Source organism: Exophiala mesophila, assembly GCF_000836275.1.
Source record: "Exophiala mesophila strain CBS 40295 unplaced genomic scaffold supercont1.6, whole genome shotgun sequence".
Lineage (NCBI taxonomy): Eukaryota > Fungi > Ascomycota > Eurotiomycetes > Chaetothyriales > Herpotrichiellaceae > Exophiala > Exophiala mesophila.
Window position 1 is genome coordinate 2904129 of NW_015622509.1, and position 22431 is coordinate 2926559.

General features: G+C 50.7%; 6 protein-coding genes across 7 annotated transcripts; 3 read left to right on the forward strand and 3 right to left on the reverse strand.

Moving 5' to 3' along the window:
* The first annotated feature begins 179 nt into the window (after positions 1 to 179).
* Positions 180 to 2705, forward strand: PV10_08898 (uncharacterized protein). The gene is made up of 2 exons (XM_016373984.1): positions 180 to 1742; positions 1793 to 2705. The coding sequence occupies exons 1-2, from the start codon at positions 822 to 824 to the stop codon at positions 2384 to 2386; spliced, it is 1515 nt and encodes a 504-aa protein (XP_016220895.1). The 5' UTR covers positions 180 to 821; the 3' UTR covers positions 2387 to 2705.
* A 158-nt stretch (positions 2706 to 2863) lies between these two features.
* On the reverse strand, positions 2864 to 5303 carry PV10_08899 (pyrroline-5-carboxylate reductase). The gene is made up of 2 exons (XM_016373985.1): positions 5203 to 5303; positions 2864 to 5145 (listed from the first exon to the last, which is right to left on the reverse strand). The coding sequence occupies exons 1-2, from the start codon at positions 5228 to 5230 to the stop codon at positions 4322 to 4324; spliced, it is 852 nt and encodes a 283-aa protein (XP_016220896.1). The 5' UTR covers positions 5231 to 5303; the 3' UTR covers positions 2864 to 4321.
* PV10_08900 (uncharacterized protein) lies at positions 3471 to 4205 on the forward strand (the record flags this gene model as incomplete). The annotated part of the gene is made up of 1 exon (XM_016373986.1): positions 3471 to 4205. The coding sequence occupies one exon, from the start codon at positions 3471 to 3473 to the stop codon at positions 4203 to 4205; it is 735 nt and encodes a 244-aa protein (XP_016220897.1).
* A 239-nt stretch (positions 5304 to 5542) lies between the features above and the next one.
* PV10_08901 (uncharacterized protein) lies at positions 5543 to 6457 on the reverse strand. The gene has a single exon (XM_016373987.1). The coding sequence runs from the start codon at positions 6356 to 6358 to the stop codon at positions 5651 to 5653; it is 708 nt and encodes a 235-aa protein (XP_016220898.1). The 5' UTR covers positions 6359 to 6457; the 3' UTR covers positions 5543 to 5650.
* Positions 6458 to 6766: 309 nt separating this feature from the next.
* Positions 6767 to 9787, reverse strand: PV10_08902. Of its 2 annotated transcripts, XM_016373988.1 has the most exons (6): positions 9138 to 9787; positions 8141 to 9056; positions 7811 to 8087; positions 7581 to 7744; positions 7348 to 7528; positions 6767 to 7278 (listed from the first exon to the last, which is right to left on the reverse strand). In XM_016373988.1, the coding sequence occupies exons 1-6, from the start codon at positions 9302 to 9304 to the stop codon at positions 6836 to 6838; spliced, it is 2148 nt and encodes a 715-aa protein (XP_016220899.1). In that variant the 5' UTR covers positions 9305 to 9787; the 3' UTR covers positions 6767 to 6835. The 2 variants fall into 2 exon arrangements, with proteins under 2 accessions (XP_016220899.1, XP_016220900.1); XM_016373989.1 differs by lacking the exon at positions 9138 to 9787 and having other exon boundaries at positions 8141 to 9119.
* Positions 9788 to 10260: 473 nt separating this feature from the next.
* PV10_08903 (uncharacterized protein) lies at positions 10261 to 12654 on the forward strand. Its single transcript, XM_016373990.1, has 5 exons — positions 10261 to 10588; positions 10646 to 10665; positions 10719 to 11083; positions 11137 to 11245; positions 11333 to 12654. The coding sequence occupies exons 1-5, from the start codon at positions 10371 to 10373 to the stop codon at positions 12634 to 12636; spliced, it is 2016 nt and encodes a 671-aa protein (XP_016220901.1). The 5' UTR covers positions 10261 to 10370; the 3' UTR covers positions 12637 to 12654.
* The last annotated feature ends 9777 nt before the right edge of the window (positions 12655 to 22431 follow it).

Here is a 22431-nt window from a genome sequence, read left to right on the forward strand (position 1 = left end):
AGGATATGGCCCTACGCGTCATGCCTACGGTAATTATTAGCCCTTTGGGCGTCTGGCGATGACGAAGTAGTGCCTCCTCGGCCCGTTCTGTGGCTTCCTCATCCAACCCCACCGTCCCAAAGTTCCACAAGAAAAGCGAGCCCCTCCACCAACTCGACCAATTCGAGCGATCTTCAAACCAAGTCAGCCGTTCCCGAAACCTCGGTGTTGGGCCCCGGCAACCTGGCAAGCATCTATCCTTGTCCTGAGAATCCGCAATCCAGTACAGAACCGCTGCCATCATCATCAGCATCATCATTCAAGATTCATCCACCGCCTTGAACCACATTACTTACTGCTCCTGCCGCTGCTGTCACTTCTTTTACCCGTCCTCCTCCACACGACCGACCTCTCGCTGCACTTTCAACTCTTCATCCTTTCCTTCGTGTCGTTGACCAACACATCGGCATCCTATCAATTTTTGATGCCGTGGGCGCCTGGCTCCAATTTCCTGAACCCGACCTGCCTGCCTGAGCGACCGTTGTGACATATGCGAACATCAGCCATCAGCCATCCGCGTTCCAGACCGAACCTGCCTTTGATCTCGCCCCACACCATCCACCCTGCACCTTCTGCAGAGACATTCGGAGTTACTCAACTGAATCGAGTCACCCCAGTACCATCGACTTCTCCCCTGTCACTCTTTTGTCTCCCCAGTCGCACATCCACCCCTCACAAACCAACCTGCTCTTGTCCTGACAATTGCACCCACCCGTCGCCCTTGTGCGACAAGACCCTCTCGTTGACCATGAGAAAGCCTTGAGTCGGCCTCCCCTCGTCGCATGAGAAGCATGCCAGTCACTCGACAAGAATGGCCCATACGGCCAGTGCCAGCCATGTCGCCCATGGACCTGCATTGGACCCAAGACTATTTTATGAATAAAGAACACCGGCTTGACTTTCAGAAGCGCGATGATGGACATGACGACAACTACGATGAAGCTCTTTACAACTCCACTGTTCTCCAGTTGCCTGCCCATGTGTCCGAGGACGACCTGGACGAGCGCGTCGCAGAAGACGCCAAAGGACTCGGTTTGTTGCCTTTTCGACCTATGTTGGACATCGACGACATCACCTCCTCAGTGTCTACCATAACCATAGCCTCCGACTCGCCGAACCAAGGCCCCAGATCTATTCAATCTCAATCAACCCCGCCTACCTCTTGTGCTTCCAGTGAACATCGCCCAGCCATCCAACCTTCTCGCTCGTCCGAAAAACCCCTCTCAGGCCCTCTCACCGTGCCTCATTTGTCAGACGCAGAGAAGCGGAGGAGGTCACCGTTTGCCAGAGGGTTTCGAAGAATGGCAGGCTTTCGAAAACGAAGGTTCACCGGAAACTCTTCCTCCACCCTCACCAGCATCAACAGCGACGTCGACACCCAGGTGAGCGAGAAGCCCTCTGTCAACAGCATTCCAAAACGTACTCCATCCGACCAATCGAGCACGAGCTCATGGTCGCACCGTCCTTCTCCTCCTCCCGCCCGTCCTAGCCATGACGATCAAATGACCCAAGATCGCGAGGCTCTTCAACGCAGCACGGAATGTAAAGAGATTCTCGATCTACGCATGAAGCAGTTGGAAGAAAAGGCTCGCTTCCTTGAGTATCAGGTTTTTCTCCTGTCTCAGCTTCATTCCCGACGTGACAGTGCCAAAGACCGTCGAAGAGTTGACCAGGACAGAATCATTGCCGAGCACATCGAAAAGGTAACATGACCATTTACTGACGAGTGGGTGCGTGCTGACACAAATCATAGAGAGATCATGCAGTTGAAGAGCTAGAGGCCCGGCAGCTGGAGGAGGAGATGAAGATTCAGGAAGAGCACGACCTGGAAAAACGGGCGGTGCTTTTCCGGTTACGACACATGGAAGCATATTGCCAGAACCCCACGCCACCGACGACTCCAGTAGATGTTACGTCCGGAAGAACCTCGGTGGAAGTCCCCCTCCCTGAACGCAAAGTGACAGAAAAGGACTACCACAATCTAGCTCAGCAATATCGTGAGCGTGATGCGATGGATACATTGCATAAGTCCAAGATCAACGTTCTGCGGGGCAAGCAGAAGAGGGCGGTGGAAAACCTGATGAATCGCAGAGACTTGGAAATTGAAAAGCTGGAACGAGATCAGCAAAAAGAACTAGCAGCGATTGACAGCGAATATGCGTCTCAAGAACATCAGCTGCTCATGGGATTGAGTACCAGGAAAGCACGGTTGGAAGCTCGTTGGCGGACGCAGGCAACCATTCAACGCACACGAATGGAGAAGATGACTGGGGAGAGATTTGCTCCTTTGCCGGATGTGACGGTGCAGGAATCAGATCGGAAGGACGCAGCATGCGAGTCTGGCTGATTGGTGAGTTTGACTTGGTTGATTTGGCTGTCCGTCTTTTGTTTGACGCGGATCTGTGCAATTACGGTTATGATTTTGGAAGATACCCTTGACTTTGCATGGCTGTATAGCATCCTTGTGGTCTATTTTCTTTCTTTGGAAGGGAAAAGGACACGGGCATATCGGGAACGCATTTGGGCGCAGGGACATTTTGAGGGAGGCATCGAACAGGAACCAGAGCTGATGGCGGCAGTTTGTGTATGACAACCAGAGAATCGATATTGCAAGTTGATGATAGTGTGCAGAAGATGTGAATGAGATGTGTTTCTGTTTGATGAAACCTGGCAGCATCGAGTTTGTTTTCCTGGCGGTGATATGGATGTTCTACAGTGGTATTTGCAGGCCTACCGGCATAATTATTAGGGCAGCCATGGCACGGGGGAGGCGCCTCGGGCCCTAAGGTAGACGCTATAGGCATGCCCCTGACACCTCTGAAAGAGGGAATCGCTGCCCATAAGCACCGCCCGCAAATATTCCCCTTAACTCTGCTCTGCTGCTACTTCAGGCTCCTATTATCATCAACACCACTATCGACACATCACCCTCACCATGACCACCACCACCACCACCATCATCATCAACATCACTGCTATTATCTTCAACACTACTACTGTCATATATCTCCTCCATCCCTCACTAGTCCCCTCCCTTGACAACCATTCCTTTGACATTCCTCAGCTCGTGTCTGACTCCACCCTCATACAACGTGACCCCTTCCCACCTCCTCTAACTCACTTTCCTTTGTTCGTTGCCATTATCTTGTGTCCCACTCTCTCTTTGTCTCATGCTGTCTCCTTCTGCTTTCAGCCTTTGATGCTGCCATTTTGCCAATCAGTCAAATTTGGTTACACAAATCCCTCTCCTTCTGCAGCTGTCATCATGACGACCATTTGCCTGGTAGGTCTTGCATCTAAATCTGAGACTGTTTGGTTCAAATTTGCCTGCCCAAACTCACATTCCTCTCCCGTCTGTCGCACAAGACATTCATCGCGTAAACGGCCAGTAGGAAAATCCTTTTGTTCTGAGTCAGCCAAGGTCTATCACCATGTCAGCCAACGCTGCCGCCCTCGAGGTCCTGTTGTCTCCAGTCCCCAACTATCGCAACGTCCCCACCATCTCCATCTGCTCTCACGAGATTCCTTTGCCAGCATACTGGCGCATCAGCGAACTCCTGACCGCGGGGGAATCCCCTGATACGATCGTCACCTTGATCCTTCAACATTCAGGCGTGCGGACGCGCAAAGTAGTCGAGACCATCGTCCAGAATATTGCCGACAATCAAAAGTCCATGGAAATCCCCGTTAGATCCAAGAGAGCATTCCGAGAGAATGAGAGAGAGCTGGAGGCTGATAGAGGAAGAGGAAGAGGTCCAGTGAACCGAATCAGCTTGTTTCTAGGAAAGAAGCCCAAGGCATCAGATCGAGCAAGTACTTATTCAATCCCCAGTGCTCCTGCCAAGACTGCATTGCAGCTTCAGAAGGAGAGGGAGAGAAATGCAAAAGCAGTGACTGATGCTAGGTTACAAAAGGCCGACCAAGAGGAGAAGACTTTGCTAACAACAGCAATGAACTTGGCCAGCAGGAGGGATTCATTGTTGAAAGAGCGACGAGAGAACCACGAGGATGCTGCCGACGACCAATTGCAGAGAGACAAGACTATGGCTGCCATCGATCTGGAGATGCAAAAGACCTTGCAGAGACATGCCGAGGTTGAGATGGAGAAGGAGTTTGTAAAGCGGATGATGCACTTGATCGGCAATGATGTCGAGGCGAGGGTCTAGGGACAATGCTTTCGAGAACCCAGTCTCACCACTCATCCCAGCTTGCCCAGCCCGAATTGGAGGCCCCAACACACACAGCAGCAGGGCCATCAACAGATTGCCGACGAAGTACCAACCTACTTTTGACTCAGCTCAGTCAGGCGCACTGTTTCGACCACCGCATCACTAACAGCGGGCCGGACCCCTTTTCTCTCCAAGGCGAGAATCGATCTGACAGTAAAGCCATTGGGGATCAACATGGACCTCTTGAGTTGGGCATTATCGTAGCCCTCGCCAAGTAAAGCACCATACCCACGCATAGATTGCCCGACAACATCGAGCATCTGCTGCCGGGGCACTCCAGCCGCGGCGCCGCCGTCGACCAATGCATCGATCAGAATCGTCATCAATCCATGCGTCGTGGCGGAGACGGCCATGGTGCGATCGAGGAGGTGGCTGGGAACTGGAATGATACGACCGAGCGGAGCAAGGATGCCTTGGACGAGATCCTGTACGTCCGCAGGCAGAGTCTCACCTTCGTCTTCCGCGAGCAAAGTAGCTGATTCACCCACTTGAGCTCCGATGGAGGGCATCGCGCTTACGATGTGTGTCCCTTGAGACTTTGAGTCACCCACATGAGCCTCAATCTGCGAGCGAGTGATGCCGGCGAGTATGCTGATGATGAGCTTCCCTTTAAAGGCCTGTGCAAGACCTGGCTCGCTCAAAACTGTCTCTGTTTGGTCTGGTGGGAAGCTCAAGATGACAACATCGGATCGCCTGGCAGCTTCGACATTGCCTCCATGGGAGATGTGCAATCGGTCTTTGTACCGCGCAAACTCGTCGGCCAATTTCGAGACACTACTTGATCTCGAGACGGTGGCTTCTAATCTGAGGATCTGTAATGGCGAGGTCGAGCTTGCGCTTTGTAGTAGGCGGGTCAAGATGATCCGTCCCATTTGCCCTAGACATTGTTCGTCAGATGGTTGCTCGTGGGCATTGCTTTCCTTGGCCTACTCACCACAGCCGAGTAAAGCAAGCGTTGCCATGTTGGCCAGTTCCCCCAAGGAAATTATGCGTGTAGAGCTAATACAAACAATCTATCAGTAAGCCAAAACATGTTAAATCAATATTCCCGTTGGATTTTGCCCCTGTTGCATGAATCACTCGCCCCTAAGTACTTCTGAATCGGAGTATTATCCGACTGGCTTAGACATGAGTGGCCTTATCACGTGACGAGATTCCTCGAGTCAACCATTCGAGTGCAAGTATCTTTCGATGTTTACTAGGTAGTCATGTCTACAGCGGATATTGGGTATATGATAAGCGATGGCCCAAGTGGGCGAACCACGCCAACGGCCTATTCATGTTTCATATGCTGAATTTGACAATTAACGGCGGGCTGGATCGCTCATCTGCGAAGCCGTAGAGGTAAGGTAGATATAGCATATATATAAATCAGTCATAAATCATAGCTTTGCATAAATCTGAGGACCTCTCTTGCGCCTCGTCTCAGACTGATCGACATTCTTCCACAGACCGTACAGGCCTTCCTTTGAAGTTCCCAGAATAGGATCCTTCTCCGGCTTAGACACTGACCAAGATTCCTCGAAGCTGCCAACATCCTCGCCACCAAGGGAGAAGTCCCAACTGCCACAGTTCTTGGGATAGGCGCCAATCATGGTGAACCCCTCAAGGGTAATCTGAGCGAGGGCGGATTTAATGTCATCGGCCTCGATGCCCCTGCCATGACCCGGCGTCAACAAAGCAAACGGCGCCCCAGGGCTAGTGTTGAACGTCTTGTGCGCCACGCCAGCAGGGATCAAGAAGACGTCTCCGGCTTCTGCTTGCAACTCGATTCCGCCTTTCTCGCATGCTCCTTCGTATGTGCTTTTCTGTAGGTCGTCTGATAGATCTGCCGCTCCAAACCGAATCGTCGCCTTGCCAGACAGTACGGCCATGCATTCATGGATTCGTGAGTGATAATGCGACTCTTGAGTTGGCCCATACCGGAATATCCATTGCGTCTTCCAGTCGTTGTGGTCAAACACTTCGTGGATCTTGGATGGAGTCCGGCTAGCGCCTTCTTTGAGGATCCCTCGGTAATGAAGTAATGGCTGTGGACTGTTGGGCACCAACTTCGTGGGCCGAAGGTGGTATTTTTTGACCTCGACCATGACTTACTTCTTCTCAAGGAGCCGTGTTATCTGCCCACAGTTTCTGCTTTGCCTCTTGTTCAATGTTGTTGCTGAGATGAGGGAAAGCCAACATGAACGACCGAGATAGCCTTTGTACGTCAATCTTGGATGATGTTATTCCCCTCCCACCGCCTCCCCGCCACGCCAAACTCCGCTCGATCGTAAGGCGCACTCAATGTTCACGTGATCGGGTTCTCATCCGCAAGGTGCATTCAATCATTTGTCCTGGAGTGGGAAAAATATACCAAATACGACCATCGCCACTGTTGGAGAGGATTGCTCCACACGGTCGAGGTCTTGAGGGTTCTGCGGGCACGACGTGGTTGTAAGACAACACATGATGTCTTTACGTTAGAAAATGTCTTTGTTTAGATACTAGATAACGAACGGAGAAATGTTGTTGAAGTAAAATCCTAAGAAAGACTCCAAGTGTTCTTTCATCGTAAATAACTCCATTTATGACCACTGCATATCGGTATTTCCCATATCAAAATTGCCCATATTGCCCACATCCAAAGCAGTCACCAACTCCATAATCTGACCTCCAGACAACGCCTCATGAAGATGCCAATTATCAAAGAACGGATCTCCAAGACTGGGAAAGCTTGGAGGGTCAAAAGTCTGTGCTTGAGCCGGTGAAGTCATCGTCAGCGCCGCTGTCGTGCTTGTCGCATCTCTCTGCTGGACTTCTTCGTCATTCAACATATTGACAAGATCTTCGATCTCGGCTTTTCTCTGCGTCGCCAAAACATTCCCGTGCAATGCAATGAAATCCAACACTTCAATCAGAGCGCCAAACCATTCTCGCGTAAAGGACAGTTTGGGATGGACTTTGGAAGCCATCTCGAGAACAAATCCAGCTGAGGCGGCGCTTTCTAGATCAAATGGAAAGAAAACATCTTCTCGCACATTGGGTTAGCGCCTGATTGTGCATGACATCGCGTTGCCGACGAGGAAAAGGGACTTACCAAGAAGATCGTGTTGCTTTAGTTGAGCTAGGATCGAGACGATTTGTGTAGCCGAATCGATACACACCTGTATTAACCCCTTCATCGTCGAAGACAGCGGACGGGACTGCGACAATGCAGAGCCCTCGAGGCGCTGCTTGAGGGCGTAGAACAGTACAGGTCTCGATGTCACGAGAATGCACTGCCCAGTCGTGAGTTTGCGATAGAATCACAACGATACTGACATGACTTACCTGGTGATAGGCAAGGTTGACATGGGCTGCTATCCTCGACACCTCTCCAAAGCAGCTGTCTGAGAATTTCTTCAATTCCGCTGACAGACCTGCTATGCCTTTGAGAACTGCACGTGTCCTGGTGACAAACGTCTTGTTCAGCTCTCCACGAGAACTATAAACAGCTGTCATCGCATCAGCAATGTCCATGCGTGTCCATTGGTAGGTCAATCAAGAGGGAGCGAACATACTGCTAATCACTCTGCCTTGCAGCTGACAGATCTTGACATACAACTTGCGTGCAATGGCGCCTTCGTCGGCGCCTTCGCCAGCAGTCGGCACCGGCACTGTGATGTCTTCATCGTGTAAAGCGGCTGGAACTCCATATGAAGAAGAGAATCGCCTGTCCAACATGTAGACTGTCCACCATAATCGGCGGCACCGCTCTATGAGTTGCTCACTACCCACCCCAGGTTGCATGACCTTGTGCAACCCGTATGATTGAGCCATGCGCAATGCTTGACCAATCTGCATTCCTGTCAGTTCCATCCTGGGAGGGAGATTCCACAGATTTGACTTACGTAGATGTGCGCCGCACATCGATGATCGATTGATTGTAGGTACAGTGCGATAGCACACAGAATCTCCGTGGCGTCGATTGGCTCTTCTGCAAGATGAGTGATATCTGGAAGCAACCGCAAGGCTCGAGTGAGCAGGTGTGAGCCAGCACTGGTGACATTCTGCGAGGCTGCCGGTTGAGATCTAGAAACCAATGCCTTTCCAAGTGCCATGATGACCAGGTACTGGATGAACCAGATCGGTTTGGCTCGAGCGTACAGCAATGGGCTCTTGTAGAACTCGTGCACCGACTTGGTGAACTCGTGCTCATCAAACAGGTAAAACAAAGGATTAGTTCGGAATTTGACGGACTGCAGGTAGTACAACGATACGTCTAGCGAAGGCAGACCGGACATGTCGGATTCTGTAAAGTGGTATAATTCTTCAAACGGCAATCTGTAAGCATCTCCCTCGACGTACATCTCACCGCGAGGCACCCGGTTTTTGGACAGCGGGCTCTGGTGTGCCAGTTCCAGTACCTGCTGCGTAAAAGACCAGGTCGACGAATGGCCCAGGTACCGCAATCGTCCGGAAATCGAGATATACGCCGCTTGGTCTCTGACCAGCGGGTTGACCACGCCAGAGTAATCATCAGGAGTGCCGGGTTCGTCTTGAGACCGGTTTTCGTCCAGCGCCTGTCCGTCCCGCGGGGTCAGGCCATTCCACGTCGCGGTCTCGTCTTGCTCCGTAGCGTCCCTATCGTCGTAGACCGAATGTTCAAACTGGGTGGTGTCGTTGATGGTGGTTGTGTTATTGTCAGCACTGCGGCTGCCATCGGGCGATTGGGACGTATGTCCACGCGAGGCCGTTATCAAGGTCGATGAACCTCGTTGTTGGCTTTCGAGTTCCACGACTCTGCTTTTGAGTTCCTGCAGAAACCTATTTCGTGAAAAAGAAACACGCACACAGCATCAGCCATTGGCGTTTCCATATCCTCAGCACTATGTCGCTGCCACCCACCTCTCCGAAACCACCACTTTCTTATCATCCGCGCCAAAGACGCAATCCAAACCACGGTAATCGCATCGTCTGCACGGCTGCGAGCCAGAACACTTGATCTTGTGCTGGCGGCATCTCAAACACGCGTTCGCGACTCGGCGACGTTCGCGCACGGCAACTTCAGCCATGCTCACATTTGTCCAACAAAAGTCATACCTGCGTCATCCATTGGAATTGCATGAAGTCAGCATCTTGATCCTCGGGTGGACATGGGACGTTGTGAAAAGGAAGACTTGAGTGCTTCTGGAACCCCCGCACCGAAGGTTGCCAAGGTCGCTATCAAGAAAGGGACAAAGTACGAGATAAGCACTCAGGCAGCCTTGGAATCTTGGGTTTAGCGGTGCTGAGTTAGCTTGTCACGCTTGTGTCATGGCGTTCCTGAAGGGAGATTTCGTCCACAGCTTTCTAGGAAACAAGGTCCTGATCTATCTCGTCGTTTATCATCTGACCTTTGAACCGCGATAAGCTAGCGACGAGTGCAACGCAGATATCACAGTAGAGAGAGTGATCAGTCAATTCTCTCCGATAAGACTGAATACAAGACGCAAAATCGAGATGTAAATCGTAAATGGCCCGACCGGTCCGAATGTAGAGCCAGATTGACATGCTCTATCATTCAGTGCTTTTCATTGTCACCTGTGGAGTCTTCATTGTGCATACTCATGACTTTGCACCCAACGAACGAACGCTCCTCGAAACTCCCAATGGGTGCACGGTTACACTACCCGAGCCCTTCAGCATTGACATGACAGCATCTCGGCAACGGATCCCGAGCGTGGGAAATTATACCTTCTTTGGGAAGATAGATACTCTCCAAGCTCCGCAAGCGTGTGTCCTCGGTGGGTTTACACCTCAGATGATGAATGACCAGACCATCGATTGCGTCTTGCAGAGCCCAATGTCTATGGAATATGGGCTGTCGTAGTTTTTAGGTGGGTTTCTTGGAGGGCAAGATGTCCCAATACCGTATGCAGAAGCCATGCCACCTGACTGTCTGTCGATTTGCCCCATGCAACCAAGGCTTGCTCGAATGACTTGTCCAGGCGATACAAGACAGAAATTCTTATCTGCATCGGTGCTTCCCGTTATATAAGTATTTTCTAGGTATAGGATTAAAGTGTTAATCTCGTTTATCCTCCCAAAGGCTTGCTCACTTATCAAGCGCAATTAAGCTACACTAGATTTCGACCAGCCATGGGGTCGATCGGTTACGATTACGACTTTATCAAGCCAAGTTCCACCTCAAACGCCAGCCGACCGATTGACGAGGCTCGTCCCCTGAAGGTCATCTATATCGGGGCCGGTGTGTCCGGGATCCTTGCCGCCATTGAATTTCTTAAAGCAGTGCCTTCGCTCGAGTTGGTCATATACGAAAAGAACCCTGAAGTCGGTGGAACGTGGTACGAGAACAAGTAAGTGAATAAAGACCATCAAGGTGAGACGACTCGGCTGACCCCCCTCGAATGTAGATATCCAGGATGTGCTTGTGGTAAGTGGCCGACTGATGTGGTTCAAGTGTAACCAAAACTGAATCGTTATCAGACATCCCCTCTCATGCTTACCAATTGAGTTTTGAATCATGGACGGAATGGAGCCAGTTCTATTCCGGTGCACCAGAAATCCTGCAATACTGGAAAATGGTGGCGGAGAAATACCGTGTTCGCGATTTCGTGCGGTTTCAACACAAGTGCGTGGAAGCCAGATGGGACGAATCCAGATCAAAGTGGACGACAAAATTCTTGAGGCTTGACTCAGCAGAACCTTCAATCGTCGAAGACGAGGCTGATGTGCTCATCACTGGAACTGGTCTTTTGAACGACTGGAAATGGCCTTCAATTGAAGGTTTGCAAGATTTCAAAGGACCTCTCTTACATACTGCCAATTGGGACGAAAGCTTTGACGTCACGGTGAGTTTCTTGAATAATCTGCCAATCGTTGGTTGGCTCTAATAGGACGACAGGGTAAGAAGGTGGCCGTCATCGGTGCTGGAAGCAGTGGCATTCAAGTTGTGCCGGCGATTGTCAACAAGGTTTCTGCCATGGACCACTATGTACGAGGCAAGACATGGAGTAAGTCTCACCACCGACCTGGATCTACCAGTGGATTACCGAGTCTTTTCGCCATGACATCAAATGATCTACTAACGAGAACCTCAGTCTCCACTCAGTTTAGCCAGGACCTGTTGGAAGAAACAACTCACAATCAGTCATCAAATTTCGACTACAGCCAAGAACAAAAGCAACAGTGGAGGGATGATCCGAAGAGCTATATCAAGTATCGAAAAGACATGGAATTTGGACTACAGAGCACTTATGACAACGTCAAACTTGGCAGCCAGAGCCACGCAAGGGGACGACGAAACTATGAAAGACACATGAGAGAACGGCTATCGGCCAAACCAGAACTGGCCGAGCAACTCATTCCAGACTTTCCACCACTCTGCAAACGACTCACCCCAGGTCCTGGATATTTGGAGGCCCTGATGCAATCACACGTCGCGCTAATTTCGCAATCAATAGTCAGTGTCGATGCCAAAGGGATCACGACTGCCGATGGTGTCTATCGACAGGTGGATGCAATCATTTGTGCCACCGGGTTCGAGACATCTCCCGGTCAAGGCTTCCCCATCTACGGAGAGGATGGAGTCAACCTCCGCGAAAAGTACGCCGTACGGCCCAAAACCTATCTAGGATTGTGCACCAACAACTTTCCCAACTTTTTCCAGTCCCTGGGGCCAAATTCCTTCCAAGGTGCTGGCACCTTGCTCGTCATGATGGAGCAAGCGCACAAGTACATGGCACAGATCCTTCGCCGCATGGCTTATGGTGACCTGAAAACGATCCAGCCGAAGAAAAGACAGGTGGAGAATTTCACATCTTACTGTGACAAGTATTTTGAAAACACTGTTTACACGGCCGGGTGTGCGAGCTGGTACACGACAAAGTTGAAAGACCCTACTGGTGCTGGAAATGGAGCTACCAAAGTCACGGCGTTGTGGCCCGGTAGCAGTGTTCACTATTTGCGAGCCATGGAGTCGGTGAGGTGGGAAGACTATGAATTGGAGAATATAGATACCTCAGACTTTGGATGGTTTGGGAATGGGAGGACCGTGGGAGAAGTTGGTGTCACCCAGGATGCCGAAGCTCTGACCTGGTATCTGAATCAAACCAACTTTTTGGGCGACCTCTATGTGGACAGCAACGCATCTGAGATTATACCGTCGAATAATGGCTTCGTGGAGGACAGCAAGCCTCAGATACAGGAAAAGGTCGATCTTCTCGATGTCACTGTCCCTAGAATCGAGCCAGAGGCTACATATACACAGGATGACCTGGCGAGAAGTGAGGTCAAAGGGGAGGTGCTTGACATTCAAAGCCAACCTCTACTCCACTTGAATGGCTGGAATGATGAGAAGGGCACAAAGATCGAATCCATCCATCATATTGCTACTCCAGTTTAGGGTAGCGACCAAAGAAACATTATAGATAATTTGAAAAGAGGATATTCCATACCTACACCTTCGATCGGTCTGGGATAGGAGTATTGGTCTAAACTGGACTGGCGCAATTTTTTCCTTCTAGGCATCAAACGGCCCCCCGAGGCTTCGTGCTGTGGGCACTATTCCTCGAGGCAAACTTTCGTAAGGGATTAGCACGTACCTTAAGCAGCCCCGGGTTATACATCCCAGGGCCACCGACATCTTCGCGTGCGTTACGACGGCCTCCTAGTGAGAGGCTCGCCACGGGATCACCGTAGCTAATTATTAGCCTTAGGCTCCCCCGTACCAGATTGTCTCGCCCGCAGTCACCCACAACTTGATTGACTGCTGGACTAGTACCATGTATAGGCACTGTTGACCCCATTGAGCTTCTAGTTCAGGGTCTTCTTTCCCCGCTGATTCTGCCAAGCCCGTTCCCTTGGCTGTGGTTTCGCTAGATAGTAGATAGGGACAGTGGGAATCTCGTTAATCCATTCATGCGCGTCACTAATTAGATGACGAGGCATTTGGCTACCTATAAGTAAATTGTTAGTATTAATTCGTAATAAACAGAAGATATAGTGTGAACGTACCTTAAGAGCACTTAATACGTTGGCTTTCGCCACCGAGTTGACTATATCTTATGCCCATCACAGGTACACAGGACGTGTTGTTGTGATGAACCCACCACCATTTAGTCGTTGAACTGCATCCTTAGGCCCCGAAAGGCCCGTAGGACTTGGCTGCAGATTATCCATTGTTACATCTCAACCGTTGTTACCATACCCTAGGTCATTACCTTTGGGATGACCTCAGCGTATCTGAGGACAATTCCTCCCGTAGATTCAAAGTCCGACTCTCGTTTGCTCTCATTGACTATTTAACAGCAACTGACGTACCTCCCGACGAGCAGGCGAGAATCATTGAGTAGTCAAGGAGGCAAATGAGTGTGGGATATCACGTGCCGACCTCAGGCTGGTCACGTGCAGATCCTCGACTCTCTATCTTCTCCGTGCTTCACTTCTCTCCCACAGATTAAACTAGTCACCAAACACACGTTCGAAGTGTTTGTTACCTCTCGTGATGTCTATCGAAATTTTCGCCATGGAAACGTCTGACTGCCTCGAGGTATTCTTTCGCGCGTTGCCTCGAAGACACCCAAGAGTCGGACACACTTCACTTGTTGACCGACAGTGATTCTCGTCTACTGTAACCAAGGTATCGTATGATTTACATTCGTCCTTTGACAAAGATTGAACATAAAGAGGTCAGACAAGGCTCTTTGTCGGTGAACAATGAAGACTCGAGAGGACATCAAAGGATCTTTGTTCCTCTACAGAACTCTTCCGTGGCAGGGACAAAGGCTTCCTCGAACACAGTTCTCTCTTTTAAGCCGTGTAAACATGTTGCTCTCCTCTTTTCTCTTCTCATATAAGTGTTTCAAGGACAGGGACACACTCTTCGAAGCATATTGTGCCACTCCTGCTAGCCTTAATCAACATGTTCTTCGACATCGACGAAATCCAGTCGGAGGTCTTGCATGACTTGAAATGGCCTCGTCTATTGCTGAAATCGACAAACGAAGTTATTAGTGTTGCTATGGCGAAGCGACTCATTTTTCTGGCCTGCAACGGATACGCGGCCGAGGAAATCATTGCAAAATTCAAAGAAGAATGGGACCGAGAGATCGAGGAGGAAGCGCTGGAGGATCTCATCGAGCGCAATTTTGAGGTGACTGATCTTCCTCTCCCCTCAGGCGAGCATGTGATTGCAATGACTAACTCACCGATTGACCATCCGGACTTGGCCCACGGCCTCGTGCTCCCGTCTGGCATTTATTATGTGATTGTTGACAATGCCAACGAGGGTACTGGCTTTATTGCACGTCACCTGAAGCTGACCTTTGGCCTGAACACAGACGAAGACGAGATCGCTGAGGTCGTTAATCAATATATCGACTCTCTTCCCCGCGACATCGACGGTGTTCCGATTATGCCTCTTCGTTCAGCTCGACCCCGACATCCCGGCCACCGCCTTGATTCACTGCCAACTGAATCATCTCCGTCGCAGGATAGACGAAGCTCATTCAATGTGCCACCGCCCCAATACTCCCCACCACCTGTTTATAAGGGATTGACACTGCGGCATCCCCGCCAAGTCAACGACACCAACGAACACCTTCCCCCATTTTACCCAACTGAGTCGCTTCCTGAGGCACCCAGCTACTCCGGTGGCAGTAGTCCACCCGCGTATAGCGAAGGAGTGAGCTTGGCCATTGACCCTGGTCAACCTGCGAGCAGTCGACCAGCAACGACAGGTAGATCGTCAATCACAACAACTCAGACCATCGAGGACTTTTCTAGACTGACAGTGAGCACACAGGAGCAGGCAGGTCCGGACCTGCCACTGGAAAAGAGAGGCTACTGGCCCCCAACCACTCCGTCGAGCTCTGAAAAGTACTCGAGGGAAGACGTTATCGAATACCTGTTCTCTAAAGTTCCTGACGATGATGAAGGACGAAACGAACAATTGTTCATCCCATTTCAACCTCTCGACGGTACACGGATCAGAAAGTTCATCTCGGAAGGTCCTGAACGACGTATTGCGAACCGCCATCTAGACTGGACAAAATACCGCAACATCAACTTCACCGAGCCGACGCCACTCGAGTTCATCGATCTCCACTTGGGCTCCACGGTCAAGGCATTGTTTGAAGAGTTTCGACGAAATACAGTTATCAATCTTGAGTACAAGGACCGAAATCCTCCCTCCTGGAATGCGAATCTTCTGGCCCAGACAATTCGATTGAGAGACAAGTCACCCTTGAAGACAGAAGTCGTGAGCACTGAAATCACCGCGGAGATTGTGATGGCGATGGAAGACTTCGAGGACCCTGTATTTGTGCACAAATTTGAGCGCGACCGGCGAGCGCACTTTAGATACAAGTTCGAGTCTTTCCGTTCTGTCGTTACGTATGCGTCGGTTTTGCGCCTCCTTAATTTGCTTGAGGAGTATGGAGCCCCTCATGAACTCCCAGATACCGAATCATTTGATCAGCGATTCCTAGACATTGTGCAGAGACTCTTCAAAGGACCTCAGGAACTTTCCAAAGTCCTGGAAATGCGGAATGGCCGTATACGCGACGGGTTCCACTCGTGGTGTGATGAGCTGTCGTCTTTCCCAGACTCTGAGGATCCAGGTCTGGAGGAACTTCGCGATGCCATGAAAGACGTCATCACTACGTTGAATGAATTTGATGGACACCTCGATCGTTGGCTCGAAGATAAGACCCATCAGTGGCCCCTTTGGAGTTTGAGCGGAGCTCTTCTCGACAAACTCACTTTAGCAGAGGTTCTGATTTTCCAGCGTGTGCTTATGACTGATTTGCCATCGAATCCCGAGGGGTCTCTTTGGCTCAATCGGTGGTACAAGGGATTTGGGGACGACACCAAACTTTTCAGCTCGACAAGCAGGGGCATCATCTCTGACATTCTCCATTTTCAAGCGATTCCATCTTTAGATGCTGTCGCGGCGTCAAGTCACATGTCCACGAAAGTGCTCGACATTCTTGACGTTCTGGAGCCATGGGAAATCGCGTCAAGTGCTCCCAACTGGAGACAGCGTATATCAGACGCGAGCGGAAAGCCAAACGTGAAAGTGATCCACCTCCGAAACCTCCTTCGGGTTGGCCTGCTGCAGTTGTACTCGTACACTCTGACGTTGAAACAGCCTGTGGATCCTAAAGACGAAAGACAGTTGAAGAATGAGCGCGTTTTGCGTAGCTATGCAGATATGCCGCAGAATAGCGACGAACCTCCTGTCACAGCTCAAGGCCTCAACCCAGAGGCGATGGAGCGTTTGACCGCGGCATGGCTTGAAGGCCAGCGGCTCAGTTCTCAACCTGCATCCTCCGCGTCCACAGACGGCGAACCACAGACACCCGAGAGATCATCCGCGAGGCATTCGCAGCCGCCTTCAGGAACGCGGAGACGAGCTTCATTAGCTTCACTTCCTGACCATGAGCCAATCAGACGTGATTTCTCCGTGGTGGCCGAGTTTGCGAACACAGTCGACACAAATTTCATGGGTCCCATCGTGGTTGATGAGCGCTCAGTCAGCCCTCGCACTATCCCTATGGAGGTCGATGAGCGGCCCGTCAGCCCTCGCACTATCCCTATGGAGGTCGATGAGCGCCCCGTCAGCCCTCGTACTATCCCTATCGAGGTCACGGTCTACACTGGAGTGGGACAGGTTTTCTTCCGAAAGAGACAACTGCGCCTCAAGTTTGCGTATATGCTGCAGAAGGCCCTGATTGATGAGTGCAGCAGACTCGAGGATGAAAGACGGCGGAGTGTGCCTGCCAGTTAGGTAAGTGAAATGTTACGATAGGGCTAACATCCAGGGCGGGATCTAGTGTAGAGCATAGGTAGGTATTCTGGCTTCGGTAAGTCGCAGGTTAGTCCAGCAACAGGTGAGTCTGGAAATGATATGCATGTCCACGAAGCCACGTGACGGTACAGACAACCTCAAAAGTTTCTTCGCAGAATCATAACCAGTCGTATACATTGAGACAGACGTTCGAGTAGTAAAAATGTGAAAGGGTAAGAGACGGACAATGGTCATCTATTATAAACGAGGTGGACGAACAACCACTTGACTGGGCCGCCGTTCGCGTCTCGAATGGCAGGCATTGACATTCTGCACTGTCCGTACATGGATGTGTGTTAGAGCCATAGACTCTATGCCGGGCTACCAGGTATTAAGTGTGACATGGGTAGCAGTCATGGGTGCTTAGTAGATGAAAGGCGCTGATTTCAAGAAAGTGGGTCGAAGCAAACATACCAGTCTAAAGTTGTACTCCGTACATGAGGCAAGTTTCCTTTGAGATTATTTTGTAAGTATTACTTTCGATCAATTGAAGTGTCTTTGAAGTACAGATTATGCTCCTTTCCGCGTGGGGGCCTATTTCGGACGGCCCTCTATACGCGAAGGGACTCGATACTATGTCCTGCCGCTCTCCTGATAACCAATCCCGACTCAAAGGTATTCTTGGAGCCTAGAGACGGGCAATGGCGAGGAATAATTCCGCCAACCAGGCTAGAAATGAATCGGAACAGATGGGGGTTCGGTCAGCTCCATAGGCATGTATGCACAAGTAGTGTGCGTACTTTACCCCCATGAAACGAAGCGGATTGTGGCGGAGACTCCGGATCTTTGACAAGCGAGGTCACCCAGGAGTGATGACATGTCTGCCGTGCGGGTTAGTTCTGCAGAGATTGCACAAAAGAATAGATGGTCCAATGCTCATTGCTTGGTGTACTGACATGGCGTCTTCTGAGGTAGCATCGCGGCCCAGAGTCAACGCTCCACATGAGATCCTTCATCGCTCCTTCCCTGTTTCTCCATTCCCTAAAGGCTCTTTCCCTAATTGCCATTCCAAGGCTATGGATGCCAAGCATGAGATCCTTGGCGCCACAATTCTTCCATTCGCCTCCTCGACCTCATCTCATCACCGCCTCTCTACACGACCTGTGTAGAGGTTCACATGCTGCCTAGGCAGTCTCTTTCGATCCGTGGAAGCAGCCAAATAATCTGTCTTGCAATTCGAGCCATCCTCTTGAGAAACTGACATTCGCAATCTATCGCCAAATCGCGACATTTAGGTCTCGGCCTGAGATCCAACGAGGATTCATCATGCCCCTGTTCGGCCCCTTCCAGATATGTGCACCTAGTTCATCCATTGGCCAGTGCCTAGCCGGTATTTTGCCAATGGCCATCACGGGAGCTTGGGACTGCAAAGCTCGTTGAAGCGTTGTCCTCGTTCTTGGACCCATGCCACCGGCCTTAGCAAATTGCTGTCCAATCACTGCATTTCGGCAGCTCTGTTTTGTTGACAGCCTGACACTATCACCTGGCACAAGAAATAGGAGTCCGGGGCTTCTGGAAGCAACAGTGGAACCTTCAGTAAGCCTTATCTGGAAAAGTTTGGCTTTCGTGGCTCACAGCTTGTTCGTTGCCTGGGGTTGAAATGTCGGCATTTGTCTGATGTGATCCCTCAGCGAGTGCCCCGGCCAATTGCATGGTCGTTTGCAGCCATTGCCGGCGTCCTAAGTCTAGAATTCCTCCCTCTCACCAGGCTCATACCACTTTGACAGGACTTTTGATTTCTGCAACGCCAACTCTCGCTTTGCCCTTCTTTGGCGGCCAGTGGCCTTCGAGCTTACCCCTTCCGGCGGCTCCTGTCGGACCATGGTACCATTTATGCCATGGCCACTCTGAGCCCTTTCGAGCCTCCCCATGTTTGACCTGTCTTCGTCGGCTACACACGCTTACACGCCGTCTCCACAGTGGACGATGGCTTCATTCAGCAGTACTTCCCAAAAGTACTCCCAACCAAGTTCTGGCAAGTTCCAATAATGATCATCACCCCAGATCATCACGCTCGACCCACCTTTGCTCCTTGCCATTGCCTACGGATCTCGTAACCGCCATTTACAAACAGTTCGGTATGATCTCTACCCCATCCACAGCGGCCCTAGCCGTTTCCTCCCCGGATTGTGGGCGTCTCCAGGCCTCCTCGATAGTGATTCTTGCCCATGGTAGCAAATAATATCACTTCTCCCACGCCCCTGCCATGCACTGGACTCACCCCACTCACTCATCACTCTTGTCTGGAGTTGTGTGTATTTGTATGTACACTGCGTACGCATATCGTTTTCACTTCAATGCCGTGCCAGACGGGGGATCCTTGAAGTTCCCCAGAGTCACGTTGTGCTTCTGACCAGGCCGAGCCATGTGCTTCGGACCCAACTACCGACACTTCACGACCCGAGGTCGAGAAAGCTCATGCACGCTTGAGATCTGTGTCAGCCGATACGGCCTCTCCATTGTCATTCATTCACTGCATCGCTATCCTGGGCTTGCTCTCGGATCCGAAATAACCTTGGCTTCATGATATAAGGTCCCATACAACCCCCAGCTCTCACGCCGTACTCTTTCTGCAGTCACCCCATTCACTATCATTCCTTAGGATTCGTAGTCTTCACTCGAGCAACATGTCCGCCTTGTCCGACACAAAGCCTGACCTCGACTCTAAGGAGGCACTAGAGGCAGAGATTCCAGTCAGCACGACCTATGAACATGGCACTGGAAGACAGCCCTTCAATGAGGCTCAGACCAAGGCGTTGCTGAAGAAGCTCGACTGGCACATGATCCCATACCTGTCATTGCTGTAGGCTACTCCTGTGTCACACTTTGCCGCTTCTTCACTAACAAAAGGACCAAAGTTATCTTCTTTCATTCTTGGATAGAACCAATATCGGAAATGCCAGACTCTTTGGTTTGGAAGCATCTCTGAATCTCACAGGAAACCAATACAACACTGCTCTGAGTAAGATAGAACCCTAAATACCTATTCAGAATCCAAAAGACTGACCATGGATCCAGGTGTTTTCTGTAAGTGATTGAGCATATTTGAGCGCCCCAGCTGTGTACTTATGCCAGTCTAGTTGTTACGTATGTGCTCTTTGAGGTTCCGGCAAACATGTAAGTCTATTCTTCCTTGACGAGTCTGACCTCTGGCTCATCTGATTGTGCAGGATTCTCAAGAGATGGCGAGCATCCTACTGGTTTGGAACCATGATGATTGCATGGGGAATAGTGATGACGCTGATGGGTCTGGTCCATAACTTTGCTGGCCTCGTCGCTGCCCGAATCTTCCTTGGACTCACAGAGGCTGGTCTGTTTCCTGTGAGGCTCGACGTTCTCCAAACACAAAACTCTATAAACGCTAATCATGTTCCACAGGGTGTGAATCTTTATATTACTCTTTGGTACAAACGCAAGGAGTGCGCTTTCCGCGCAGCCATCTTCTTCTCTGCTGCTACAGTCGCAGGAGCCTTCGGTGGACTTCTCGCTCGAGGCATCAACGAAATGGATGGCACGGCCGGAAAAGCTGGCTGGGCGTGGATCTTCATCCTCGAAGGTCTCCTGACCGTGGTGGTTGCTGTTTCTGCTTTCTGGGCCATCTCCGACAGCCCTGAGACTGCCAAATTCTTGACTCCAGAGGAGAAGAAAGAAGTCACTGCTCGCCTCCATGACGACACTGACGGTCTTGCCGACTACTTTGACGTCAAATTCATGTGGGACGCTCTGCTTGACTACAGAATCTGGCTCCAGTGCTTGTAGGTCTCCTTTTTCTTTTTACATCAGCATGGAGAGAGATGTTGGGACTAACAAATCCTCGACAGCACTTACTTGGGCATGGTCACTTCGGTGTACTCATTCTCCCTTTTCTTGCCGACCATTATTGCCGCCATGGGCTACTCTGCCGCGAGATCTCAACTCCTGACTGTTCCTCCTTATGTCTTTGGCTGTATCGCCACTGTTTTCGCTGGATGGATCAGCGACAAGTACAACAAGCGGGCTATGTGAGTATCATCCTTGTTTCTACCCGTAGAAAGGCGCGCCAAATATCACTTTACTGACTCTCCACAGCTTCCTCTTGTTCCATGGGACCATCGCCCTCATTGGCTACATCCTCCTCATCTCCACTCACATTCCTGGAGCTCAATACACAGGCACTTTCCTTGCTGCTGCGGGCGTGTATCCCATGGTTCCAGTCTTGGTCATGTGGAATGGAAACAATGTTGGTGGGAGCGTCAAGCGTGGAGTCGCCATTGCCATGCAAGTCGGTGTCGGCAACTGCGGTGGTATCATCGCCTCTTTCATGTAAGTTCAGTGGAGAAAATGCGAGAGCCGCATCAAAAAGTTATGTTCAATTTTCGAGCAAATGGCTAACAATGGGCTTTCTCTCCACAGCTACCGAAGACAGGACAGACCCCGTTTCTTCATTGGCCACGGCGTCATCTTGGGGTGAGTTTTCCAACCGCTGCCGTATCTGGCAGATGTGAAAATATTAACAATTACTGATGGTATTCTCTATTTTCTAGATTCATCACCATGTCTGTTGTTCTCATCATCTTCCAATACTTCCATCTCGGAGCCATTAACCGTCAACGCGACCGCGACCACCCCAAGCCAGAAGACTACACGCCCGAGATGAAGGCACTTGAGGTTGACAAGGGAGATCGTGCGTCTTTCTTCCGGTATGCGCTGTGAAACCTGGACAGAATTCGGTCGGTCGGTCGACGTCATTGAATTCTCTCGTTGATAATGGTTTGATGGAGGTGACTTGTCATCTTCCAGCTTTTGTTGAGATCTCGATTCTCGACGATCAGCGATAAATACAGGACATTGGCGAGAGCTACTCAAAATATATTCTACCTACACAATCATGTGTAATAATCTTTGAAAACGCTTGTAGCGACCAAAAGCGCTTGATGGAAATTCAGACATTTGTAAATGCCAGACAGCGTATCCAAAATCGAGCTTGATGATGCATAGCAAATCTCAAGCCGAGTAATTCGCTCCAGACAAACGCGCAGAGAAAGGGGGCTGCCGTGCGAGAGCCACTCGGGCCTAATCGGCGTGATGCCATATGGTCAATGGAAACGAAACCCTTTGGCAAAGAAGAATGTTGGATCGTCACCAATACCGGACCTTGGGCCTGCCGTAGCCGAGACTCATGGCAAAGGGATATGCATGCATGAGGGGTCATGCTTAGAATCTTAGTAGAAACCATCGAAGCTGGGCAAACACTACCCCCGCGGTCCGACCTGCATACGGGTAATCACCAGCTGCCACAGGGCAAACAAGGACATGGGCCACAGGATTTGGCGAGGAATACCGATCCTCGGTCTCGGCCGGGTCGACCTC

Bases quoted from the DNA above. Each gene is read 5' to 3' on its own strand.
- PV10_08902 (XM_016373988.1), bottom strand. From the start codon at position 9,304: ATGGCTGAAGTTGCCGTGCGCGAACGTCGCCGAGTCGCGAACGCGTGT. The intron at 9,057-9,137 runs GTGGGTGGCAGC...TTCACGAAATAG, and splicing joins AAAGTGGTGGTTTCGGAGAG to GTTTCTGCAGGAACTCAAAA. The intron at 7,279-7,347 runs GTAAGTCCCTTT...ATGTGCGAGAAG, and splicing joins AAAGCAACACGATCTTCTTG to ATGTTTTCTTTCCATTTGAT.
- PV10_08899 (XM_016373985.1), bottom strand. From the start codon at position 5,230: ATGGCAACGCTTGCTTTACTCGGCTGTG. The intron at 5,146-5,202 runs GTGAGTAGGCCA...AACAATGTCTAG, and splicing joins GCTTGCTTTACTCGGCTGTG to GGCAAATGGGACGGATCATC.
- PV10_08898 (XM_016373984.1), top strand. From the start codon at position 822: ATGAGAAGCATGCCAGTCACTCGACAAGAATGGCCCATACGGCCAGTG. The intron at 1,743-1,792 runs GTAACATGACCA...CACAAATCATAG, and splicing joins TTGCCGAGCACATCGAAAAG to AGAGATCATGCAGTTGAAGA.
- PV10_08903 (XM_016373990.1), top strand. From the start codon at position 10,371: ATGGGGTCGATCGGTTACGATTACGACTTTATCAAGCCAAGTTCCACC. The intron at 11,084-11,136 runs GTGAGTTTCTTG...ATAGGACGACAG, and splicing joins ACGAAAGCTTTGACGTCACG to GGTAAGAAGGTGGCCGTCAT. The intron at 11,246-11,332 runs GTAAGTCTCACC...CGAGAACCTCAG, and splicing joins TGTACGAGGCAAGACATGGA to TCTCCACTCAGTTTAGCCAG.
- PV10_08901 (XM_016373987.1), bottom strand. From the start codon at position 6,358: ATGGTCGAGGTCAAAAAATACCACCTTCGGCCCACGAAGTTGGTGCCC.